The 26,648-nt window shown below is 36.7% G+C and overlaps 1 protein-coding gene across 4 annotated transcripts in view; it reads left to right on the forward strand.

The window, feature by feature from the left end:
• Positions 1-26,296, forward strand: part of LOC126819267 (uncharacterized) — a 56,694-nt gene extending 30,398 nt beyond the window's left edge. For all 4 annotated transcript variants that reach the window (XM_050547219.2, XM_050547239.2, XM_056099275.1 and 1 more), the window contains exons 5-12: positions 1,665-1,766; positions 2,160-2,614; positions 2,971-3,117; positions 12,827-12,993; positions 16,387-16,532; positions 19,617-19,694; positions 22,531-22,669; positions 23,696-26,296. In XM_050547219.2, the coding sequence (XP_050403176.1) occupies positions 1,665-1,766; positions 2,160-2,614; positions 2,971-3,117; positions 12,827-12,993; positions 16,387-16,532; positions 19,617-19,694; positions 22,531-22,669; positions 23,696-24,563 (2,102 nt within the window). In that variant the 3' untranslated portion in view covers positions 24,564-26,296. The remainder of the gene's footprint in view (positions 1-1,664; positions 1,767-2,159; positions 2,615-2,970; positions 3,118-12,826; positions 12,994-16,386; positions 16,533-19,616; positions 19,695-22,530; positions 22,670-23,695) is intronic.
• The last annotated feature ends 352 nt before the right edge of the window (positions 26,297-26,648 follow it).

Genomic DNA, 26,648 nt, shown 5'->3' on the forward strand with positions numbered 1-26,648 from the left:
TTGCCAACGCTGCATGAATATGGTATCTTTATTTAGTACTGAATGCAGCCACAAAAATCAAAATCAACGCACACAAAATGGAAATCAATTTGGAATTTATTTGCGAAAGACTAATGGGTAATAAAAGTGTTGGCGTGTAACGCAATAATGGTTAAATGATTATTGACGTTACACCATCACGTATATTTTCATAATACTTGATACGTGGACTAACGTGGTAAATCATCTTGTTAAAACAATATTTTATTACGTGGTAATTGATCTAAATCGAATTTAATTCCAAGTATACCCTAGTGCAGGAATAAGAATACACATTGTTCTGTTCTCATATGTCTTACCTATCGATAAACAAGCTTTTTTTGAAAATGACCTCATATTTGGCATTGCGTAATATTTAGTTTCGTAAAGCTTAATATTATCTAGGTATTAATAGAATTATGTTATATGATTTACATTTTAATAATTATAAATATGTTAACATTTATAAAACCAAAATAAACTTTAAACGTAAACATTTGATGTGGCTCTGCCTGCGCTTTGGTAGGTTCGACCTAGGGTGGTTAAAAAATATCGATTTGACGTGATATGACTACATTTACATCGGGCATGTTCAAATAATATCGTATACAAAGCCATTGCCGAGATATACACGTTTCAACATTAATTTACGAATTTAACATATGTTTTTGTTGTTTCCAAGCATTTTAATGAATGGCAGATGGTTGCTTGCATTTCAATAATAATGTACGGTTATTTTCCATATGATATTATTCATAATTAGTTTTATTTTCTTGGTGAAGATGATTCTGCCTCTTTAACTAAGTACACGGTGAAGATTATTTTTCTTATCTTTATTAAGAGTATGAGTATTTCTGTGGCATATATTTAAAATGTAAACATTGTCTGGGGCTACTTAGAATTGATGGCATAAATTTCGAGGTGTACATAATCAATAAAACTGTATCTCAAAACACAATTACATATATTGATTTGAACTTACTTTTAACATTTATTAGAATGTTTCTAATCCAATTTTGTGATCGATAATAGAAAAATCCTTCACACCATGTTTCATTACTTATATAAAGCGATTTTGCAGTATGCCAGGAACAGCAAATTAACTGTGACATATTTGTGTTACAAAATATCAAACAATATTGTGATAGTTAAAAGTGCTTTCAAATGTCATAAACTAAATCGTATTGTTTTATCTATCATGTACGCATTTACATTTAGTCTTGTAACAAAACTCGTGCGTTTGTCTACATGAGATAAACCCTTTCATGTCGGAATGTAAATCATGGATTTTGTTTATCAACCAAACACTGATTATCGAAAAATGTTTATTTTTATTGGCATTCACACATACAACGTTTTATAATTGATTATCAAGTTGTCAGAAGCTAAACAATAGAATATATTTTTGGACCAGGAACTTGGTGTTCTTCTCGGGGAGGCGCTCGTTGAAAAAAACAAAACATAAGGCTTGTTCCTTAGGTTGTTTAATAGGACGTCACAATTTCAAAATGGCGACGTTGACGTCATGATCGCTTCCTGATTCAATCATAATAATATACTATCGTACGTGTTCTGTACAGTCGTAGGGATATCATCGCTTCATTAATGTCTACTATAAATCATCTTAAGCATTGTTCTTTCTTTAGGTCGCAGTTGCAAGAATACATTCAGGGGACGTCCAGGTCTAAGGCCACGTGGTTTTATTGATTTTAAACCGGAAGTATTGAATTCACGAACGAGGCGTTCAGGTACGTTAATGGCCAACGAACCCACATCACGCTATGGTTACTCAGCCAGGCAAAAATGACGCAAGTGACAGTGTTGATTTTTGTTTGTCATGCTTATATATTTCAAATGTAGATATCTTTGACAGCTTGACTGGGAGTCATTTGGTGCATGACTGGGAGTCATTTGGTGCATGACTGTAATTTTTATTTTGTAGACAAAACTATGTTGAAATGAAAATATCAGTATGTGAACAGAAATAAACAATATTTACGTCTCTGTATTCTACTATCCTGTACCGGATGAGTAGTGTTATCCACGGCCTTTAGGCCTTTTGTCCTTGACGGTACCGGTGCCATTTGTATGATCAATGCACTCTTGATTTAAATATTTGCTATTATACATTGTTATTGCAGGCAGAAGGCGTATTCCGCGCTTTAACCGTAACGCCGCGTTCGAAAACCAGTTACAACGCCACCATTCTCGTAAGCTTTCCAGGCGACTTCGACAAGCTAATAGACGTCAAAGAATCGAATCAGACACAGAATTTGAGAATGATGACGAGGATGACGAAGAAGCTGATGAGGACGACGATGCCACCGAATATGAATTTGATACTGATGACTTTAATCAAGATCGTGTGCTACGGAAACGAGTGTCTTTACGTACCCGCAAACGCCCTACAAGACGCCAAATCATAGATGATTCAGATAGTGACCAAGAGAATGGTACACCAAGCGACGACTTTTCTACGGATCACAGTTTCTTGAGTAGCACCAGAAGGTGTAAACCAAGTCGTGCATCTCGAAACAGAAAGAAAACTCGTTCTACAGTCAATAAAGATGTCGACACGCCGGTCTTACAATCAGAGGTAGGCGTCAGCAGATATGCACTTAGAGGTTTTTGCTGCAGATTTATTGGGTACACTGCGTTCGTCTATTATCTTGTGGAATCATGTGCGAAAATTCTCTCCAGGTCTTGTGCATCTAAGCACAATAATAGTATAAAGCACCACTTAAACCTATAGGCATGGCGCAAAGTAGAGTATTAATGCAAATTCTTGTCGTCTGTGTACTATAACTTACGTTATTAAAAACTACTTATTCGAATTTTGATCGCTTATTAGTGTTTCCGTGTATATAAAATTAATCAAATCCCCACGGTATTAAAACGAAATGAGTACTTAGTTTTATATAAACCGGCATAAACATTCTGTAATGATTTCAGGAATCCACCGATGAGGAATTCGATGCGGCGTTCTGTTATCTTGGGGAAGACGTTCCACAGCACGTTCCAGCGGAGGTGAAGAAGATAACGATTAATAAAACAACTGGAGAAACGGGGCTACACAGAGCCGTTCGTCTCAGTTATCAGGTAATCTTTTTCATAACCACTCTCAATTACTTCCTTAGAAAATCCATTCACATTAACGCTGTGTCAGTGTAACCCATCTGGACTATAAATCTTTTTAACATGACAAATACTTGGTGGGGGATCGATAGATGGAACTCGACTGTTAAAAGGAACTAGATATTATTACTACTAATGTTACTAAAAGCCCAGGCATTTTTTTTAGAAAATATTGATCTTATTAATATCGTCTAAAGTAAAGAGATTCTAAGATATAACTGGTGGAATTAATTTTTTAAAATCAACGATTGCTAGTGTGTCATCCGCGATTTACCTTTTCAGATTAATGGTAAACAATCCGTAAATAATGTAGGAAAATTCCCCAAAACGAAAGTAGATATTAAATCTAAATTTCAGATTGAAGCCCAAAACGTTATCTACGGGAACTGAAAAACACGATTTTTAGTACATTTTAATCGATGCAATACATTGTGTAATCTTTTCCAGCGTGATCAAAATTGATCTGTTCCTCTCGGGGCAGCAGATGTAAATTAGGCATTGATTTGATCATAGAGAAATTAATGTATTTTTATACGCCTGAAATAAAAATGTGGTCTATATTGCCACCGTCCCCGTCCGTCCGTCCGGCGCCCACAATTGCTTGTGGACGCTCTAGAGGCTAAAGTTAATATCCTATTGACTTTGAATTTATATACAGTGTGTAAGGTCATCAGACGAAGAAGTCTATTGATTTTCAAGTATTTCCGATAATTACTGCCAGAGTTATGGCCCTTGACCTCTTTGAAAAATCGTGTAGAAGCTCTAAGAGTCTAAAGTTAATAACTGATTGACTTTAAATTTATACACAATGTTTAAGGTCATGAGATGAAGAAGCCTATTGATTTTCAGCGATTTCCAATGATTATGGAAATTAGTATTAAATGCTTTGTATGCTAAATGTTAGAATAGGCCAGAACTAAAAGCCAAATAGGTTGTTACTTGTTCACAACTGTAAATTACAAACAAAACCAATAACCTATTCTGCGTTGCGAGAATGAATCATCTATAGCTAGTGTGAATAGTGTATGATATCATTATTTACAGCACGAAAGTTTATGACTATTAATATCCTGTACTAATTAAACGCAAAATGCTTATATTATATACATTATGGGAAATTAGATAAGGAGCTGGTAGTTCTCACTCTAATTGTTAAAAACTAGATGATGTAAAGGGAATATGCTGATAATTTCAGTCAAATTGCTTCCCTGTAAGCCGACAAAACCTTATTTTAAAATCTTTGTAGCCTCGATTATCATTGTTAGCGCTGTCACGAATGCAAATTTTTGAAACACAAATACATGTACGGGAATACTCGACCTTTAGATAATGATGAAAGGAAATGAATTTTGCGATATAATTATAAATCCATTATTTATATAGCGTGTATATAACGACTATAAGATGACAAGAGCCTGCGTTATAATGAATTCTATAATTGAATATCTATATTAAGAACATTAAATGACTTCCTGGTTATAATGATAGTCCAAATGATGTTTATCGTAATTCAATATTCCCACCAATAATAACGAAGCTTCACGAGCAGTGTAATTAATGTTTACGAATACTTACATCCTCTGACATATAAACTAATTAAAGGTAAACTCAGTCATTTTATAAGACCATATTGAAGTCGCCACGATGCGTTCTCCCAACGTCCTGGATTCCTTGTGAACACCCTAGAGATTACATTTGTTATCGAGTCATTTATATATTAATATATCGATATATAAAAGTGGCCAGAGAGAGAACGGGGGTTTAACGCTTGCGTGTAGGGGTCTTTAGCTGTGGGAGGAAACCGGAGAAAACTCACGAGGTAGGACAGGCGATCCCACTCTTTGTCACGTACAAGCTTGGAATAGAATGACTCATTGACAGATCTTATGATCTGATGCTCACGATCCTTAATCCCGCCCATCTTCCACTATTGCCTATGGACACTATTCAGGCTACCTACCGTTATGATCCGATTGTTTTGAAATTCATGCGACCAAGACATCTATGGATTTCCAATTACATACAACTGAATAAATATGCAAAAACCTTTGTTGACTATTCGGACGACTTAGCTGCTAAAGGGCTTGTGTTTCGTAGTCTAGCAAATTAACTTTATTTATTTGCAATCTTAATAGGTTTATCGACGGCCCGGTGACGCATCTGTAGTGTACGTGTGTTTCCTACCCTGGCAACCTTTTTTTAGAAATAGTTTTGTATATGTTTGGTAGACTTGTTCCCAATCTATTTATATTTGTCGTTATTAAAATTGGTATTGTTAACCATTCTTCCGGCTTGTGATTCAACATACTGTGAATTTGCAAATACGTAGCAGATGGGAATGCTATATTTACATATATGTACGTGTGTTAAATTTTTCGTAAATAAAACAAATATTTACTGCTCGTATGAAACACTGGTAAGGTCTTCCTCGTGAACGTAATATACGTAAATAAGAAAACTCGTTCTAGCGTATGATACATTTGACCTATTTACTATGTAGATAATATATATTATTGAAGCTGTACTAACAATACGCTGTAATACTAGTCGATATTATAACCTTTAACCTAAATCAGTGAAGGGAACAAAAATGTTTAAAGCGACCGCATAAAACCGGTTAACAATAAACGATTGTTTAAAGTGGCAGTATAAAACCAGTTAGCGAAACAAGATTATTTAAAGTGGCAGTATAATGATTGTAAGCAAAATAAGTATGTTTATTTAAAGTGACAGTATAATGTCTGTCGACAAAACATGATTGTTTAAAGTGGAACTAAAAGTAGAATAAGCCAGCAAAATCAGAATGCTTAAAAAGGAACCAATAATACCAGCCAAGAACACAAGGTGGTTAAAGGGACACTATAAAATCAGTTAAAAAGAATAAGAATTTTAAAGTGGAACAAAATATTTCAAAAAAACAATATTTAAAGTTTTAACAATAAATAAGCCAACAAAATTAGAATAAACCAGGATGTTTAAAGCTGCATGATAAGAATATTAAAACCGACAGTATTAAAATCAAAATGTTTAAAGTGACACGGGCCTCGTGTACCATAGTAAGAACATGACGTATGATAGCTAGTCTTGAAGACAAGGTTGAACACTGATTATTTTTGACTCGTATATAAAAATAATTACCCTTCTTTTAATACATGGTATTTGTTCACGCGAGAAACGCCCACGTGTCTAGACCTCATCATTTACAATTTGATCAGATTTGCGGTTCTATACACAAACCTAATGGCACATACATTTAATTGTTAGTACAATATTCCGCCCAGAGACTTAACTTAATTACTGTGGTTAAAAAACATCGACGATCATTTAACCAGCCTAACTTTGTCGTCTGAACCCAAGCATGGGGCAAATAAACCAGTTTAAAACCACGGCTCACTGCTTGTTTTTGAGAAAGTTTTTCTTAAGCCCACATAGAAATTCAAGTCCTATCTTGCCGTCGGTCCGCCCATCGTCCACTATTTATCGCGATCACTGTACAGAATTATCTGATTTTTGTTTTAAAAAAATGTAAGTACTTTGGACATTTCTAAAATACATCGCTACCTTTTTTTTTCTTCTTAAGATCTCCACTTTAAGCTTCAATCTTCTAACATCATATTATTGGCAGTGGAGTTAATCAAGTGTAATAATTCGCCGACAAAGAAATAACACGACGTCTGTGATCAATTTACCTAGCTTAAAGGTTAAAGGTACGCCTGTAAGATACAAGTTGTTTATGGCCGTAAACCAACAACACGGGCGGTATTCAAATATCGGTTATAGTTATAATGCTTAGTTCACCATTGCTAGAATTCTTATAGTGGATGGTGACATGGATGATCCACCATACCAAGGTTACCATTTAGAGTATGTCTCTTACGGCCAGAGATAGGGTAAAAACTGGTTGGTCGGGATCGTAACGGCGCTCATATGTCACCAACGTCTGTCCAAGTTACTTCAGTCATAGTTGAAAGAAAGAATACTCTTCGAAACGTCGCCCAAATATATTAGCAGCTGTTTTCTAGTATAGTTTATTTTAGCCATATAAGTCTTCCGATGTGCTTTAGTATCACGCGACTTGTCAGATCAGTTCCCATTGGCTTGTGCGACTCTTTAAAAACTGTCTTAGACTAGTTGCCGTCAGTCAAAATCCGGTTTTAAATGCAGCCCTGTCGGCCGTCTTGTTGTAACCGATCAATTTTCGTGGTTCTGAGAAACTGACATTGTCGTGTCAAAATTAATACTTGATTTATTGAACAAACGATGTTCATACGATGGAATAAGGTGACTTTCATATACCCCAAACAAAATATATTATTGCCTTTAAAGTTAATGATATTTCTGTAACTGGATATAAATGTAATCTATATTTTTCTGAAGCTTTCATATAAAGGTGATATTTTTTACGCAGCTGTTAGCGTTACTGTAATGCTTATCACGAGTTTATATTAGTCTGTTTTTTTTTTTTTACGAATTTATTTTCTACTCGTGTTCTGGTGTAAACCGAGAGCTGAATGATAATGCGCTATCTCCAGCTTAAAGAGACGGTCGACAGACATATTATTGCATTTGGTTGATAAATAAATATATATAATGAAATTAGGAAAATGGTTGTATATCAAACGTAAAACCTATGAGATGCCCTAAAAATAGCCGCCGACACAGTCCAGGAAAAACCACCGACAACGTTTTTTGGCTTAGTGCAATGCACCCCCCCCCCCCCCGCGCCCAAACCCGAATATTTTCCCACTGGAAGCGATTTTCCGACGATTTGTCTTGAAAATGTATATTTTACATGTGTGCCTGCGTGATCTATTGCCTCTTTTGTGAGCGTAATTCTTTGGAAATGAGCGTAAAATGTACCGTGAACATTCAATTATTCCGATTCGTTTGTACGCAAATCAGCTGAACATTAAACAAAGCCCAACGCATTCCCTTTAAAGCCCGACACCGCACCTTCACAGCCCGACGTCGTCCCTTTAAAACCCGACATCGTCGCTTTAAAACGTCAGATAGCTAGGTAAACCAGCACGCCGTGTAATGTTTACACTACGTGCTCGTTTACACATTGTCAATGTCGGTAAGGTCAATGTCGCCAAAATTATTTACTTTAGTTGCCGCGCCTAGCTAATACTGTTTTAGCCCACTGGTGAGCTCACAGATATGTGCGAATAATATACGTAGGTGTCTTGACCCCGAAACCACCCGCCATTCGCTGATTAGCTCCAACTTACGCTCTCGTTAAGCTGCCACACCACGCGATATTTTTTTATTTTAGTTTGAAACGCCTGCGTAAGCAATTTGATATTAATAGCTAAACAATATCGGCTTTTAAAAAATGAGCTATGATGAAGAATTCAATTGAAAATGTCATTTATATGTACGACTCTTTTGTAATGGCTGAATGGCTGATCGAAGTGATAATAAAGCGTTTAATAAAACGAATAAAATGTACGTCATGGACTTTTATAAAAAAAAACACCATTGTGTTGTACACATGTTTAAAATTTTAAAGGTGAAGAAACCAAAGGTATTCGCAGTGGAAATAAAATGAACGCCTCTCGTCAACAAGGTCGATTAGTTATAGTTTAGATCGAGAATACGCCTATGAAACTATCAAGACTGGATACACGATAATGATGACCCTAATGAAAATCCAGTTTTTGATTATAATGATCCTAATGAGAATCCAATTTTGGACCGCTAACAACCTTATGCGATGTTTTGATGAGAAATAAAATAGGGTTTAACGTCCTACTGTTCTGCACCGACTGGGCTAATGAAGACGGACATACGTCATACAGGGACACGTCTCGAATCCCAAATGTAAAGGGTTCTTTTACGTGCACATCTATGTGTACACGGGACCTCGGTTTATCGTCCATTCCGAAAATCTATACGTTGTCCGTTGCCAGGCCACCGGCCTACACCGGGCTCGAACATGGTTTCACTGATTCTTTTACTTGCACATCTATGTGTACACGGCACCTCGGTTTTTCGTACTTTCCCAAAAACTATACGTTGTCCGTTGCCAGGCCCCCACCTACACCGGGATCGAACACGGTATTCGCTAATTGTTAAAACATATTGGATTGACTAAACAGCATAGTGGGGAGGGGGCATGTGAAACCAATGACCTCTTTTATACATTGGCATAAATCAATAGAGGTCCACAAATAACCGAAATTCGGCGAAAATTCAACGAATACTGCCATCCGGCGTGGTACACATAATTTGAAACGACCGCATATTTGTTTATTGTTTGCAATGTCTGTACAGTTTGTGTCCTGTCTTCGGGTTTGTCTTTTTGGTTTTGTTTGCGTGTAGTGCGGTCCTCCTGCACTTACTGCAAGATTGTCAAAATGAATTATTTAAGATGTACCGTTTGAGCACAGTGTATACATGTATATATATCCACTTTAACGTTCACTTAATCATAATCAAAGAAAGAGGAAACATAGGCTGTATGTTAATTAGAAAAAGAATAGTGTATATGCACTGAAAAATCTCTTTAAAAAACGAAAATACCACAGCGTGAAGAATGACGTATTCGGACCCCACCCTATGGGAATATTATGTAACCCGAATTATCAAGTTTTTGTCTTGTCTAATGTGATAGATTAGTTTACATTGATAAGATATATCAATACTATATTTCATCTCATGATATATCTAACAGAATGGTCTCTTAGGACATCTGAACTCGTACGTTTAATGGGAGCATCGAGTAAGACGTCGGTGCCTGCATTGGCCTAGAAAGTTCATCTGGAATTTCCGGTGTGGTCCCCCCTTGTCAGTAGTGTAGGACGGAGGGTCGGGGGAGAAACAACGACTGTTTTCATTAGCCCAATCGGAGCAGAACAGTAGAACGTTAAACAGCATTTCATTTCATTTCATACATTTAATGCAGTGTACTGGTATCCTGAAAACATAATGGTAGATTTTTTCCTTTCTAGGTTATCGATTAATAGCGACTCCCGATAACTAACCTGAAAACAAATACAACCGGTTAAAATATCAGCTCTAAAAGTCAATTAGCCTAGCATTGAAATAAAACCTATAGAGGTTTTGTCTTTACTAAGTAATAGATTTGCACCGATTGTTTCCTTCAGTGCGGCTCATTATGAAGAATCGTCATAGAAAAACTTAATCACTGCCAAGACTTAATCACTGGGGAATTTGTAGCTTCGTTAAATTTTATTGATAATCGTTACAGTACAAAATACGTTATTTATTAATGTACAGGTACATGTATATAATCAGCGTGCTGAAACGTGAAACAAAAGGGACCGCGGTAATCGAGCGGTAAGGGCGCTGATGTCTCGTCAAAAATATCTCGGATTCTAGTCCCGACGTTTTCCAAATAGAATTCGAGGTAAAGGATGTGGTGCTGACAAGTGTTGCCAAGGGAACGAAAATCCTAGGTCCGCCACAGTAAACGTTGGCGTGCAAGCAAAATAATTCCTGTAAGAAGAGTAGGCGGAAACGCCACTGCCTGGACAAAATTAGACTCCAATCCCTTTCCTTTCTTTGAAAATATAACAAGGTAGAGACAAGTTTTTAGACTATTTTGTTATACAATACATATTATCAATAGGGCCTACATTTATATTCATCGCATAAGAAAAGTAAAGACACAATGGGAGAAGTGTGTTTTTGTTTCTTGCTAGCTGACTTTAATAACAGTGTCTCGAGGGTAATCAATTATAGTCATGTTTACTGTCTTCAGATAAAACATAACATTGACCATTCTACCTTAAAATAGACACAAATAGTCTAAATAGGCTTCCATGGATCTACTACCAGTTAATTTTATTTACCAGCGATGTTTTGTAATGTTATTTATAGCCCCAGGTTTGATTTATTATTAAGATAAATAGCTTCCTCGTATCTCCTTGAAACTGTTTTTAAAGCAGGACTTTAATGACATGTACTTAATGGAGTACTACTTTTCTAAATTCAGACATTCGGAGTAGTGTAGTTGATATTATATTATTCCCAATCTAATTAAAACACAGATCCTATTTCGTTTCGTTTCGTTTTTTTATAGTTCAAAATTTCGTTTTATTTGTCATGTAGTGTAGGCCATCGAAAGTATAAAAAACGAAACGAAATATAGATCTGTATTTTAATCAGATTGCATTATTTCGGACTTCCAAAAGTTATTGTTAATACAGAAAGTTAGTTTTCTGGTGCAATTTGAATTAGGCAGTTGTCATTTTGCGACTAACCCAGCGCACAACCTAAACCCGTAGCTGCCGTCCGGAGCAGCAATATTATACCGTAATTGGATATTGAGCAGATACCACTTTCTTATTAATCCAGTGACATTATACCGTGACAATTCATTGTTTTGCTATTAATGGTATCCTGTTTTCTTGGAATAATTTCCCTTTAAATCATTAATCACCTCAGCTGGCTTGTTAAAGGGACACGTAATGTTTACAATGACTGTTGTTTGTTTTAACTATTTAGTAACAAGGGGTCTGTTTCACGAAATTTTAACTAAGATACCTTTTAACTAAGGTATTAGTATTAAAGGAGCTAAATCGCTAACATTTGGGACCTAGAAATTGACAAAAGTGGGTCGCAACGCATATAATACTGTAATATGAATGTATATAAACTGATTTACATTCAATGGTTTCCGTTTTTACTCCAATTTGAAATCAGTTTTGTTCGGCGAAATAAGCCAGCAGTCTCAAGCGAGGGCAAATTTCTAGCGTCTGGTTATTCCAGTCTACATACGCCGTTTGATTTGGTGCAATGTGTCTAGCCTCGTCCCTCGAGTCTCTTGATACAACTGGGGCTGAAGCGCATTATGGTACACGATTCGTGTACCAATGGTAAAATGTTTATTTTGTCTTAAATATTGGATATCAAAAGCCCATCTTTTTCCGGTAAGATCACAACATCAATGTTGATTTAATTTGACAAATAAATCGTGTTTTCAATGTTGAAGATTTTGGATGATATTGAGTTAGAGACTTAGCTACTTTAATCTATTATTGTTTCGTTATCTCATAGACCTTACTGTTTATAGCCATGGGATAAAGTGGCGGCACTACAGACTTTGAAGTTGTAAATTCTGTTTCAACAGTAGATCGCAGCCCGGTTATGCATTCATATCACTTGAAAGTGAAAATGGCCCTTTAAAAGAAGTCCTATAATACTATATAGACCGGGTCCCGATCCGCGAGTTCACAAAGCATTTTCAGACTTTAGTTTTGTGTTTCTGGATCAAAGATATTTCTCATAGAAGAGTGATTGAAAATTGAGTAAATTCTTAAGTCTGAGAATGCTTTGTGAACTCGGGGCAAGGAACAGAACGTGCCCGCAATCTCGGAATTGTGACGTCATATAAAAAATCGAAGTCCGTCAACGGATGCGACATTGTCACAGGAACAGTCGTGCGAAGTGACATGTTTGTGGTAATTTAATTTGCTGAGCTTAATTTTTTTGCGAAGAAAGTCGTCTGGAAGAAGAACAAAAAGACGGATTGCGCTTTGTGAGCAAATATTCACTGCTGTAACAAACCGCACTCAAGAATTGATTAGGATATTTAATTATTTGGACAACCCTCTGTGCCCACTGGATAAACCTTTATCCTTCATGATTCTGGTGTGTATACGATATTGTTTATAGACTTACCAATTCTTATTTACTGTTTTTGCAGGAGGCAATCTTATATTATTTAAAAAGTGGAACAGTTGATGTGAATGCTCGAGATAATGCTGGATATTCTGCTTTACACGAGGCATGTGTAGTAGGAAAATTGAACGTGGTACGAAGTCTTCTGGAGCATGGTGCAGACGTCAATGCGTCATCACATGATGACATTAGGTTAGTTAAAATTGTATATATAATATTAACTCCACATAATGCATTCTGTTTTATCGACTTCGTTGATATTCTTCATCGAAGTTGAAGAGTAATAGTAACCAATAAAGCAGATGTATGTCTTTTGTAGGCATTACATATCGGCTATAGATACCAAAATGTCTCCATTACTTATAATACATATCAAGGGGTGGGAGTAACGTAATATGGCAGGGAAACAATGGTGGCCAGATACTGAATTCGGTCCAAAACTGCACCCAGTTCAGCTAAGAAATATTTGTGGTGATTTACATTGCACCCAACAAATACTCGATGTACCGAATGAACGGAACATATCACCAAGCACTGACTTGCCAGGAGGTTTTAGTAAGCTTTTAGTAAGCATTCCTAGTTCATTGGCAGCATAATACATCTTGCATCACGGGGTATGAGGGTGATGGTCTGGTTTTGATCAGCCTGTCGAATCAGATTAGAGCTATATCATTTTTATGGCTCGGGGGTTTATTTATCGTGAGTGATAGGTTTTAGTGGAAGATAATACTGGTTGCGTATAGCTATTTTAATCTCATTTGTGGGAACAGGTTGAGGTGACCCTTGACATTTACTACAGATTAAACGTGTTGTAGAACTTTCGTAAACGGTAATTAAGAGAATTGTGTATCTAAGGATATTTATAGATTCCATTTATTTTGATTTAATTGAAATATGAAATCATTCGAAGTGAAAAATATAGTTTCTCGTACTAAGTTAGATCATGCAATTTTCGAGCGTACTATGGACCAGGAACCGAGCATAACGCCACCGCCGCCATCGTGGAATTGTGACGTCATATCAAAAATGGATACGCAATAATTGTACTAGGAACACACGTCAAGTTTCCAAGTTTCACGTCGATCGTACCTGATTGAGGGAGCCATGGGCATTATTTAAAAAGCTTCGCCTCCAAAAACAAGAAGAAGACCAAGATGAGTAGGCTAGATGGCCATGTTACTATCCCTGTATCTAATTGATTAAAGATTACAGTGCTTATTGTCACGTATTAAGACACGATTTTTACAGTAAAATACATTATATTGGGCCGTGCTCTCAAGTCCCGGCTTTCACACCAGAGCACTAGAATTAACTTCCGGCTTGAGTCCGCTTGACACTAACGACCGTTTGTCACGTGGGGTTTTCATTTAGGCTGTCTCCTTCTCGATACCGGAGACCGTTTCGTAGTTTGTATGTTTGACTAGATTCAGCAATATATCAAGAATTAATGGCGTGATTAAGAGAGTATATTTGACAATCGTGTCATCAATTTCTAAAGTGGACTTAATCGCCCATGATTTTATTTTCTCTCAAGGCCCGTATTTTTCTCCTCTGTGAACTTAGGTTAATTGGGTTTCTTATAAAACCAGACGAATTGAAATGGAAAATGTATCGATTGTTCGCCTGACATTTTACGTTCAAAGTATTAAGCAGAGAACTTGTAGGGCTTATTCAACTTAGTTACCGTATTGATTTGTGACTCGGAAGCGACAGACTTGGCCTACTTTCTGTGCATGTATTCGCCGATGATCGAGGCACGATAGTTAAAAGACTTGGCTCGATTCCAAGTTTTAAATTGGGTAGACCTTTTCAAGCAGCACATAGCTATTGTAGTTACGTCAGAACAACGACCCTATTCTTATTTGGTACTACAGGCGACATAGTTTAACAAAAGGTCAAAAGTTCTTTAGTTTTCAGTTATGTATGTTTTTATTTATTTAATTGACATTGATGTGGCTCTAATCAAGTTGGTGTCAATGGTGATTATGTAATCCTACGGGGCTTTAATTAAAGCAGTTAGGAAGATAAATATCTATATCTCAGGTTATTGCGTTAGTTTATGAAAACGCCTCCATATTCACATGATTTCAAAGATTTATGTCTTTCATGTTGTTGTCAACACGTGAGTCGTCTTGGTGGATTTATTATGGGTTTTTGTGTAATATTTTTTTTACATTGTTACATTGCCTGAAAAACGATAATGGGTTGTTTCGATGCTCACTTCAATACTTATATGCATTATTGCAAATCCTTTTTCTGGCTTCATTTATTCACATGACAAGCCCATGTTAACTCCGGGGGGGGGGGGCTGGGTGTAATTGCCCGAATATTTTTAATGTGAATTCCTTATTTTGTCTTAGTGAGGTGTAATACTTTTAGTAGAATTTTTGCTCGAGAAATAACATATTCGCATAATATGTGATATGTACTTAAAATACTTAAATCAACTTAGTCTGTAATTGACAGTTGACACATAAAAAAGAGCTATTTATCGAAAACATATGTCACTCATTTACCACCAGAATTACACGTGAGTGGAATTATTCTAATTGCATCATTTGGTTTAAAGTAACCAATCATGTCGTTAATTGCACAGGTTCAGGGCCATGAACAGGCTTTCTCTGCGTGATCTGCAGGAGTCTTATAAAATAAATCATAGTAAAGTTGTAAGTCAGACTTGCATTAGATTCCAGAGATCGAGGGTACATCTGAGTTCCTAGACAGCCGAGAGGCTGGATAGGGTGGAGAAGTGGTTTTAGCTATATAGTATTGTAATTTGTGCTATGCTTGTATACCTGTATTCAGTTATATGCTATATAAAATTTAGAAGCGAACTATGCATTATTATTCCTGGTAAGACAAACGTCTTAAGAAACTGGAAGAAGTAAATACACAACGTGAAGCAGAAGTAAAGACAGCTAGAGACAAATTCTAGACGATCACAAGGCTACAGAAAAGATGCATGGGTCGTACGTAGGATGTGGCGACCGGTTTCCCATAGACGCTCTCCACGTCAGACAGAAGGCTCATGGTGCTACAGAGGTTGGCTGGCCAAATGATTAACGCATGCGCGGTGCATCATAAGGTCTGTCATTGAGCAACTGGTGTGGTTTCGATTCTCCGGTTGTACGTGACAAGGAGTGGGTTTTCTCTGGGTCCTCCGGTTTGCCTCCCACTGCTAAAGACCCCTATGCGCAAGCAAATTATTGAAATAAAATAGAACCATATTTTAGTCCCGAAATGACCTAGTTTGTCTCTCTTGTTTTACTTGTCTTTACTACACTAGGATCTGGAAGAGTTGAAGTGAGGGATTAGCCAATGAAACGGTCTTTTACGACGAGTTCTTGGCTTGCGATGCACGGAACTGTGGGTAAACCACTAGAAACGTCAACACTGGTTGATTAATCAATGTCTGGCGTCATAGGGTCAAAAGCCGCTCTTACGACCCCTGACTCGACCTTCCAGTACAATCGGTCAGATCTTCATGTAGTGTGGGCCATCGCAAGTATAAAAAACCGAACGAAATATAGATCTGTATTTTAGTCAGAATGTTGTTTAAATTATCTTTTTTTTTATATATTTTAGACCTATCCATGATGCTGTGGAATCCAACCATATTGAAATTGTCAGGTTGTTGATCGCCTGTGGGGCTGACCCCACCTTAAAAACTAATACAGGAAAATCGTTATCGGATATATCTGTGACGTCGTCGATGAGCCGATTCTTACAGGGTATGTAACTCTAATCACAATGTATCATTATTTGTTTTAAAGGTTGACATTTCAGAGCAAGAAATACAACGAATAAAAAACCCATGTGAATGAAGTTTTTGTATCCGAGAACTTGAAACACGTCAATTTGTCTTGCATTGGTGTCACTATAAGAAGAGGAGAGTCATCAATGGAAACCATTATTGGCGACAAGTACAACACACTATAAGTATTGCAAATGCGGAGAGCTTAATAGCGTAGGGAAGCAATTATTGAAAACATAAATGTTCTCTTTTAAAATCATATAGAGGAGAACCGTTGATTTTTTCCTGTACAGCACTCGTCGTAATTGGTTAACTCAAACTTCGGCCATTTTGGTTTGCTCCATATTGAGAAAAGTGACTTTACGGTCCAATTAACGATAATCTAATGACAGTAATGACCTTGTATAAATCAGTTAGCCATGGACTCTTCTGATTAATTTAATAATGTCTGTTTTCCAGATTGTTATCGCTTCCTTGGGCTATCTGGTCTTGATGACACCATATTGATTAATAATACTTTCAGATCATAGTCAAAGGGACTGACTTGATTCCTCTCATAAATTGTCTCTGAAAATGGAGTTTTATGATTCTGCTTAAAATCCATTTCAAATATGATGTAGTATAAAAGTTCAGTATAGATAAATTATATAAGCGCCTGAAACGAGAACAGGCAAAATGTCGGTTAGTTAGACGAACTGAGTGGTGGAAACAAATTTCTTTAATTTCGATTCTAAGTCGCATCAATTGAATGAAATATAATTAAATAGAGCGGAATTCTGATCTTCCAAAACATACCATATTGTTAAACCCGTCTAAATATCCCTAAGTGCGTCCTTCATCAATCAGAATATCCGATTATAACACGAATTTCATTACATTGATACCAATTGAAATCCCACTTTTTTGTTTGCGACCACCATTCGACTCATTATTTATCACGATAGAATCCGGTATTGGAGCAGTATTGTTCACTATTTCCATAAATGGTGATGACGTGTTTAGTAGACAATTAAAAATACAACTCAAATTATTGACGCACAAATTGGTGTGTTGCGTGAGTTTAAAACCCCATTTTTAGTAATATTTAGATAAATAAGGAACTGTTGGTGCTGCGGGCGTTGATGACAGATCTCTGATATTGTAAAATAGAATTATTTAGATAATGATGGTGCCTTAAATAACGCTTAGAATTATTGATTTCACAATCCTACGTATTTTCATCATAACCCTTACTATGTTGATAAAATCGATGTTTATAGGCGCATATTTATATATTTTTGTCGCCTGCTATGTCGTGACCCAGTTTGTCTAGCAGCGCCTGTGGATCTGACAAACGATCAGCAAGGATTAGGACCACAAGTCCGACTTCAGCTCGCAAAGCTTGACAAGAAATCCGATCTCTGGTCAGTGTCCATGCTGGTAAGCTAGATGGTCGTTGGCAACGTAAAATCGATTTCTTAAAACGCCATGGGACACAGCTACGATGAGTGATTGACTGAGATTTGCCGCTCGGGGTGGCTCGCGCGCAAGTGGTTCAGTGAGACGCAGGCACGTCGTAGAAGAGTGTGAGAACAGGCTGAGTCTGCCACCGACGCCGCATACCTTAACGGTTGCAACTTGACTAAGGACTAAGACAGTATGAAACATACTAAGGGGAATCGGCACTTACGCCGTACTGGACTGGTCTTCCTCGTAGGTCAGATCTTGCTAAACACGCAGAGTTGCCGTCTGTAACATGGGAATACTGATAGACTGTTTTTTAAAATGGCGAACTGCCGATGAGCGACGCTGAAGAAATGATCACGGTGGTTTCGGTCTTCCAGTAAAAGAGAAGAAGTTCTACTAGGAATGATTGTGGTATTATTAATTGGTGCCCTATTCGTCGCAGGTCAGACATAGTCTCGATGACATGCTCTTTATCGAGTGCAATACCTAGAATATTTGTTTTTCAAGTTATCAACTTTATTTTATATTTGTTTTTCATAATTTAGGATTTTTATAGTGTTATATAGTTAAACACAAGCTGCGCTAGTGTCATGGTAACTGGAAACCAGTAAACAGGAAAATGCCAATGACTTCGGTCGCGTGCCTCAAGCAAATAATGTGACAAAATTGTCTACGCTAAAGAAATGCGATGATTTATTCAACCCACACAAAACACACATAAATCGTCTATATAGTAACAATACATTCTATACACGCTCTGTTTTAAAATGGTTATATATATTTAAAGACCACCGTCTTCATTAGCCCAGTCAGAGCACGTTAAACCACATTTCATTTCATTTCTTTTAAGCCCCGTTGCAAGTCCTTTTTCTGGCGTCATTTATTCACATGACAAACCCATATCAATTCTATAGGCCATTGTAGGGCTTAGCTGTTGAGTGGATTAGACAATGACAGCCATATCTACGTTAAACAATAATACGGTGGCACTGCCGGTGAGGGTGATTTTAAATGACTGAAAACACGGACTTCGTTTGTTATCGTGGCCATGGTACTTGTCAACCGATAAAATGAATTGGCAATCGTCGAGCACAATTTAGGTTATTTCTTGTCAAAACTTCAAACATTCATAACTTCGTTCATAATAAATTAATTTGACTGAAATTTTCAATATATTCATTATATATATTTTTGATGTATTATAGCAAGAACAACCAGCTTTGTATCAAAATGTTACATAATGCCTGTTTTAAAAAATGGACCTATGTAGCCCATGCAAATAAATATTATCCCGAAGTTCAAAAGCCATGCGAGTGCTTCGGCTTGAGTGTGATGTACGAAACACTAAGCAAGATTTTTCTAGAATTAATAAAATGTATTAAGGTTTGTTGTTGAGGTCACGAATTTGTAATTTAAAGTCTAGATTATAAGATGCCACGTCCCAAATCTTAATTGTCTGATTCTTACCTTTAAGTTAGTATAAAGTGATAGAGTTGACAGCCCTACTATTTGTCATTTTGTTTCGAACCTGTGGTTTATTTGTTTTCCTGAATTTCGTACACTAGCAAAATCTTTGGCTTGACCTATTTATTCATATTTTTGATATTTTTTTCAGGATATTTTGGTGATATCAATGGATTTGATTCTGATGCTGAAGATAATCCATGGCATTTTTCTGGCACCTTTGACATGGGTAAGCACAACCATTTTAAATATAGAGCCCGGGATTCTTTGGGACAACAGCACATTTAACAGAAGACATGGCTTGTTCGGTTTTGAGACCGAAAGAAAATATATGGGAAATCTAAATGATTTAAATAAATGATACAAATTGAAGAACTGGTTGCAATTTATCAGGATATAAACACTTTAATTTTAACGCCTCCTCAATCATACCATGTATAATGCCATAATTATTGTGTTGACGAGACGTTAAAACACATTCCCTACATTTACTATAATCTATCTACAGTCATATAGACACCAATTAATTGTCTGGTTTTCTTCGCGCAATGTAATTTCTTCAGCCACATCATGTAAATCAAGAAATCATAGACTAATTTTGGCACTTTTCTCCCTGATTGTTCCCCATAGGTCCTTGAACACGGCTTTCTAATATTTATCTTTTCATACCGATGACGTAGTTATGTCTGGAGATCGCACGAGCTCTTTGACATGCTGATGAACTCTGCGGAAGCTTGGCATCGATTTAACGTGCTCATTTATTGGTTAGTTTTTCCCTCAGCAACTGCCAGTTAAGTAAAAGTCGATGAGGACCTCACGCACTTTATACTTAGCAATTACCCCGGTTTATAAGGCGATATATTAAAGATTGGAAGCTGCCTTTGTATACCACGCTAGTTTGGTTAATAGGGGGTAATCTTATAAACAGGACAACTCCAGTATTGGTCAGTTCTTGGTCAGTTGTTTAGTCATTATATAATTACTTATAAATGAGGTTAATGATATACAGTGACCTAGTTACCTAGTTCCATCAATGCTGGAGCTTTGATGGACTTTTAAGCCAGGAATAAATACCGTTGTCTAACTTGTCAGTTTAGTTCCGCCACACTCAACGAAAGATCGTGTATTTATTCTTTCTAAGTCTTCCTTTAATTGTCAGTTTATTTATTACTTTCTGTGTGGATTCGCTTCTATCTTGACAATGGCCTCTCGAGATTTATTAAATTTAAAGAGAACACATGTCTATGGAGATCTATTGCTTGAGTTTTAACAGTTTATACTGGCGCACATTTCAGAATTTAATTAACAAAATAGAGAGCAAAATCGATGCAGGAATACAATGGCCATTACAATTAGACATTCGGTCTTTCTACATTTACTACGAGACAATATTCAACACTGAGCTGAAGAAACAACCGGAATTCTCAATTCTGAGTGCCACAGTCTGCAAGCTCTGTTTTCCACGCCAAATTGCTAAGACAAAATTGAGACTTGAATCTTTAATGGGTATGGTAGGTGGGATCGCCTCCCTAACTGCGTGTGTTTCCCCCGGGTCCTCTGGTTTCCTTCCACTACTATCTACTACAGACCTCTAAGCGTTAAACATTATAGGCGCTAGAAATTTTATTGTATACTATATTGTATAATATTACAAGTTACCTTGTCCTCAACGACCCCCAAATGTTAAATCAATACGCGTATATAAATGTTGTGGACATTGTCATAATAAACGTTATTAAATAACTGAAATATTTATGTCTCACTGATTTTAATATTGATGTAATAAATACTAGAACATACGATGTTTCACTGTTATAAAATAAAGGAAATAAAATACTATAGCAACGCTGTTTTGAAACACTAAAGAATCTTTTATGGTAGGAATGTACCTTTAAATAATTTAAATATAATAATATCCAAACTCATCTCCACATTTCAAGCTGTATCCAGCGAAATATTGTGATTTGACTGTGTTCTAGGTAGATTCCGAGAAACCCCATGACGATTAACTATCAATACGTCGTATTAAAAATAGATATATGTGTGTTTGAAAATCGTACTCAAGAGACAAATAAATGACATTGATGGATGTTGTTCTTCCGCTTAGGAGAAATATTGGGCAATAACAATTTTCTAGAGATTGGTTACCGTTTTTTTTATAAACTTTAAATATGTGTTGTTTTTCTCCATTTCCAAAGAGGCGGGCGCGGTGTTTTTCTCCAATTCCAAAAAGGCGGGGCGCAGGGGGGGGGGGGGGGGGTCAACTGGCAGCCTATTTCCATTCAAGAGACGACCGCCTTGTCGCATTATTTCTGTTACGGTCTTGTAAATCATTTGGTTTTTTTTTCATTTTGAGTGAACCCTGTATCATTACAGGTCCGGGACAGCACGGCGTAGTGAACGCTTACGGGTGACCCCCTGACCCATTTACTTGAATTGATATTAGTTGTTTGTTTCTTGCAATGTGTGTAATTTGTCTTGCCCGCAGGGTTGTCTCATCGGTTTTGTTTTGCGTGCAGTACGGTTCTCCTGCACTATACTATTACGGTACAGGGGTCCTACTAATCACCAACAAGAACATTTTTGGTCAATGGCGTCCGAAATCTTTCAAACAATGACCGGATCTTGTCGGTGATTAGTAGGACCGCAGTGTACTGTGTGACTATGACTAAATTTAAGAATATAAATCTACTAGAAGAATGCCCGGCTTCGCCCGGGGGTCATAACCCCGAAACCGGAAGTAGTAGACTAACGCCACCTGGCCTATGTTACTCCCCGGTCCGAGCTACCCCTATACCCCAAATTTCAGACTCGGGGCAGACCTAGTGTAGCCGCCAACCCCGAACAGACAGACAAACAGACAGACAGACAAACGACAGTCACAAATATTAGTATATAGAAGATAGATTAATAGTTATAAAAACAAATCCCATATGGTAGCCCGTCGGGACACTTTCATTTGTCGTGTGGTTTTACTAGTCACGGGTATCGTTGGTCTATGGCGTTTTCATCACATCGCAGTCTATGCTTACTTATCTAACTCCCTGTCGTCTGTTTTATTCCAGAAACGAAGAAAGAAACCGGATTTGATATTTTCTCAGAAATACCTAGCGATCCAGAAGAAGATGATGAAAACGATTTGTTCGATGATGAAATTTCCTCCTCCATCAGGGTGTTCGACCTTGACCTTTATAACATAGGAAGGTAATATACGAATTCCTACTCTAACTAATCGTACACAACAAAAATTGGGTTATTCTTTTCTTGTCCTGTAACAGAACTATTTTACAGAAAATAAACCAGAACAGCTGGACTAATATATAAAATAAATGATGGGATAATCCAGGTCATTACTCTCAGACATGTATACAAGATAATTTTAATTGGTCAGTAGTCGAGAAGCCGGTTCAGACTGTTCAATATGGTAGACCTACGCAGCGAGAAGTAGGTCCTGTGGTCTCCTACATTTGATATTCGAGGCTCAATCTGATTAAAATACAGATCTATATTTCGTTTCGTTTTTTTTATACTTTCAATGGCTTACACTACATGAAGATATGACCTGTTGTAGCTATAGATCGCGTTAGAAGTCATACGAGAGACTTTTGACCCTATGCCGTCAGACATTTGATTAACCAATCAGCATTGATGTTACTAGTGGATTACCCACAGTTCCGTGCAAAACACGTCTAAAGCTCGTCGTAACAGACTGTTTCATTGGCTAATCTCTCACACCATTCAGAACACGTCAATGATAACAACTCTTCCAGATCCTAGTGTAATAAAGACAAGTAAAACGAAATTTTGAACTAATAATGAAACGAAATAGGATATGTGTTTTAATCTGATTGTTCGAGGCTAGTCAGCGCGAAAAGAGATTCGACGGGGTAGTCATGAGCATTGATCATAAAACAGCTACATATGATTGCCACAGAGCCGTCAGAATACGAAACAGTGGAAATAACATTCGGTAACAACAACGACCAGGACATTCGAGCAGAAGAGCATCTCGGTACAGGTTCACGAATTTCAAACATAAATAGTTTGATGACCATATAGATATTTTCCGTAATGTAAAATATATATAATCAACACACCACGCGCATGTAGGTAGTTCTGATTGGATCTTGTCCAAGACTACTTTGTAACATATAATCTACCGTCCTTAACTTTATGGACATAAATGCATGTGTAAAATGATCTCATTTTTATGAATTTAATATTTTACAGATCTGAAAGTTATGTATATGGTGAAGATATTCAGACACAATTTAACTGTAACGAAACACGTTTACGTAAATTGTGTACGCCGGAAATGGATGTTATCAAAATGCCCTTCTTGAAATTTAAGAGTTGCTTTGAAAGTTCTGTTGTTCGATGTCCACAGTCCACAAACCCAACAATTTGTCTTATCAAGTACGCGTATTTTAAATCTTTAAAGGACAAGCTTACACCTACGACCAAGTGCAGTAACGTATCGGAACTGATATCTTACAGAAACAAAGCTACGGAAAAGAAACTCATTGGAAAACTGGAAGATCCATCAAGAGGTTGTGATAGCCCATCCCGAAGTAATAAAAAATCCAGCAAATCCCAGTGTGTGAAGTCTTTGTCGGAACGCGACACGAAACAATCGGAGAAAGGGGCAAATTTAAAGAATCAGTCTCTTTTCAAATCTCAAAGTTGTTCGTCTGCTTTTGCGACGTCATCCAGAAGTGCCGAGAGTTCAAGTGCGGGATTAAACAATAATAATAATAACAATAATAATAATAACGTTATAAATAATAATATAAAGAATGGTACTAGTAATCTGTTCCATAAAAAACATCAATCTAGTCTTAATACGTTACCAAAAGTTGTTATTAAGAAAAATGGAACTGTAGGCTCTGATAAACAAATTAAAAAAGACAAAAAAATGAATAAGGAAAAATTGCATAAGGATAAAATGAATAAACATCCAAATAAACACTCGACTAAGGACGATACGAGGAAATTCAAAACAAGCAGTTCGTCGGATACGAAAACAACTAATTCAATTCATGCGACAGCTGCCGCGTTATCAAAATTTGCATTTGAAGACGAATGTGATTCGAATTAATGAATGTACTTTGTAAATAATTCGCTGTGTGCTGTGATATTTATTCAACGGTGTTGCTTCTGCTTTACGATTCTGTGGTTGGTAAATGGTGTGGTGGTCATGAATATGCCAAGTGTTATTATAAACGTTATGTGAAGTAAAGCTGGTGTATTGGGAACGAATGGCGTGATTGTGAATATGTATATCAAACCGTAGTGGTCAAGTCATAAATGTTTTTGAATAAATGTGTAAATATTGTTGGACATTTGAACTATAGAATTTTTACCGTGCGACATTTTTAATGGCAACAAAATACTAACACAAAATTGCTGATGTATTTTGATCGTTTGGATCTTATTTTAAGCAGTTTATGCCTGGCTTTAGATTTGTTGAATGCTTAAAGGATGCGCTGTCTTACAATGCAACTTAGAATATCGCCCCCACCCCCCCACCTTTTAATAAGAGGTCTATTTCGACCTACCGAAAAGCAATCATAGTGCCTAATTGTGATCATTTAATGTTTAGAAACCAGCTTTCTCAAATCAATCATTATGAATTATGACGAGAATGGTCCCTAAGTCGCATATTATTTTAATTTGTTCATGAAAATAATGATTCCTACAACCCTAAGTGTTTTGTTTGTAACCGGGCCAACATCGGGGAGGAGGAACCCGTTTCATTGTTTTGAAGCCATCTAGCGGTATCATCTCTATTTTTTTGATTTTAAGATAAAAAACTTTATTTGTTATTGGTGTGAGAATCAGGTGAAAGTGCATGTATACTGTGAATCATTATTAGAACTTTGAATTTGTTGAGCCATATTGTGTATAGCAAGTTTGACACTTGTTTTTATTGACTAATTTTTGAAAGGATTTTAGTGCTGTTGTTAGATTAATGATGTTAGCTTTCTTATTAGTCATCCATCTTTGTTACGTTACTATATTGTTATAATTGAAAGATTCATATATAATTAAACATTACTGTTCCATTTTTAGTCGGTAATAAAAACCTATGAAACGTTAATTTTACTGCAGCACATATAAAGTTTACAGTGAAGCTAGGGCATGGCAAAATGCCCATAGAACAGCTTCTCGTCCGTACCATACAATCTCCGTTGTTTTTCCAGCCATCAAATTCGTAGCAATCCAATTGGCTGAAACAATTCAAATTTCAGCCATTCATGTTCAGATAATACTAGTCTAGTTTATCCAGTTGAATTAACCTGATAGGGAAACTGAAATCTAGTTATTTCAGACGTCCAGTCCGTCTATCAGACTTGAGTCGAGACTAGTGCTTCTTATCTAAATGAAGCTACATTACTGCAGCTGGATTTTTGTTGGACATAAAGAGTTCCTTGGAATACCAGTAAAATGTGAAACAATGTTTCTTAGGTTTATATTACCCCCATGCCGTACTTGTGATATCATAATATAATCTTGTAGTTTATCAAAATACATCCCTCTGCTACTCATCGTAATGTTCAGAAGGTATTCCATGCTTCCCAGCAGAGCTCAGGTCAGGATCTTTTGACTTGGTAAAGAGCGTAGCTACTAAATTATGTTCAAACTCGATTGGACGAAACTCATTTTTTAATACGGTGAAGCATCATAGGATTGTATTTTGATAGCTTATATTATAAGAGCTTTGAGAAGTCATCGTGAAGTGATTGTCATTATTTTACTGTTATTTGGATACATGTATTATATGAAATAAAACAATCATGAAAAATATCTCAATAAAAAATGAAATATAAATTTATTCGTGTTTTCTTCATTATTGGAAGCTTTCCCCTTAAAATGCCTTAAATGAAAATGAATAACATGAAAAAGAATTCTACTGGGACAGCGGTATTACAGTCCACTCTTACACCGAATTCCGGCTGTCAAGGGTTCTTTTACGTGCACGCTAATGTGTACACGGGATCTCGGTTTTTCGTCCCATTCGAACAACGATACGTTGTCTCTTGCCCGGCCCTGGAAATCTGAAAAGTGGGAACCCGCCGGAAAATCCGATGAGAGAGAGAAATTGGGTTTAACATCCACTCGACACAAATTAGGTCATTTCGGGACTAACATATGGTTTAATTTTATTTCAATTATTCGCTTG

Source organism: Patella vulgata, chromosome 1 (assembly GCF_932274485.2).
Source record: "Patella vulgata chromosome 1, xgPatVulg1.2, whole genome shotgun sequence".
NCBI classification, from domain to species: Eukaryota; Metazoa; Mollusca; class Gastropoda; family Patellidae; genus Patella; species Patella vulgata.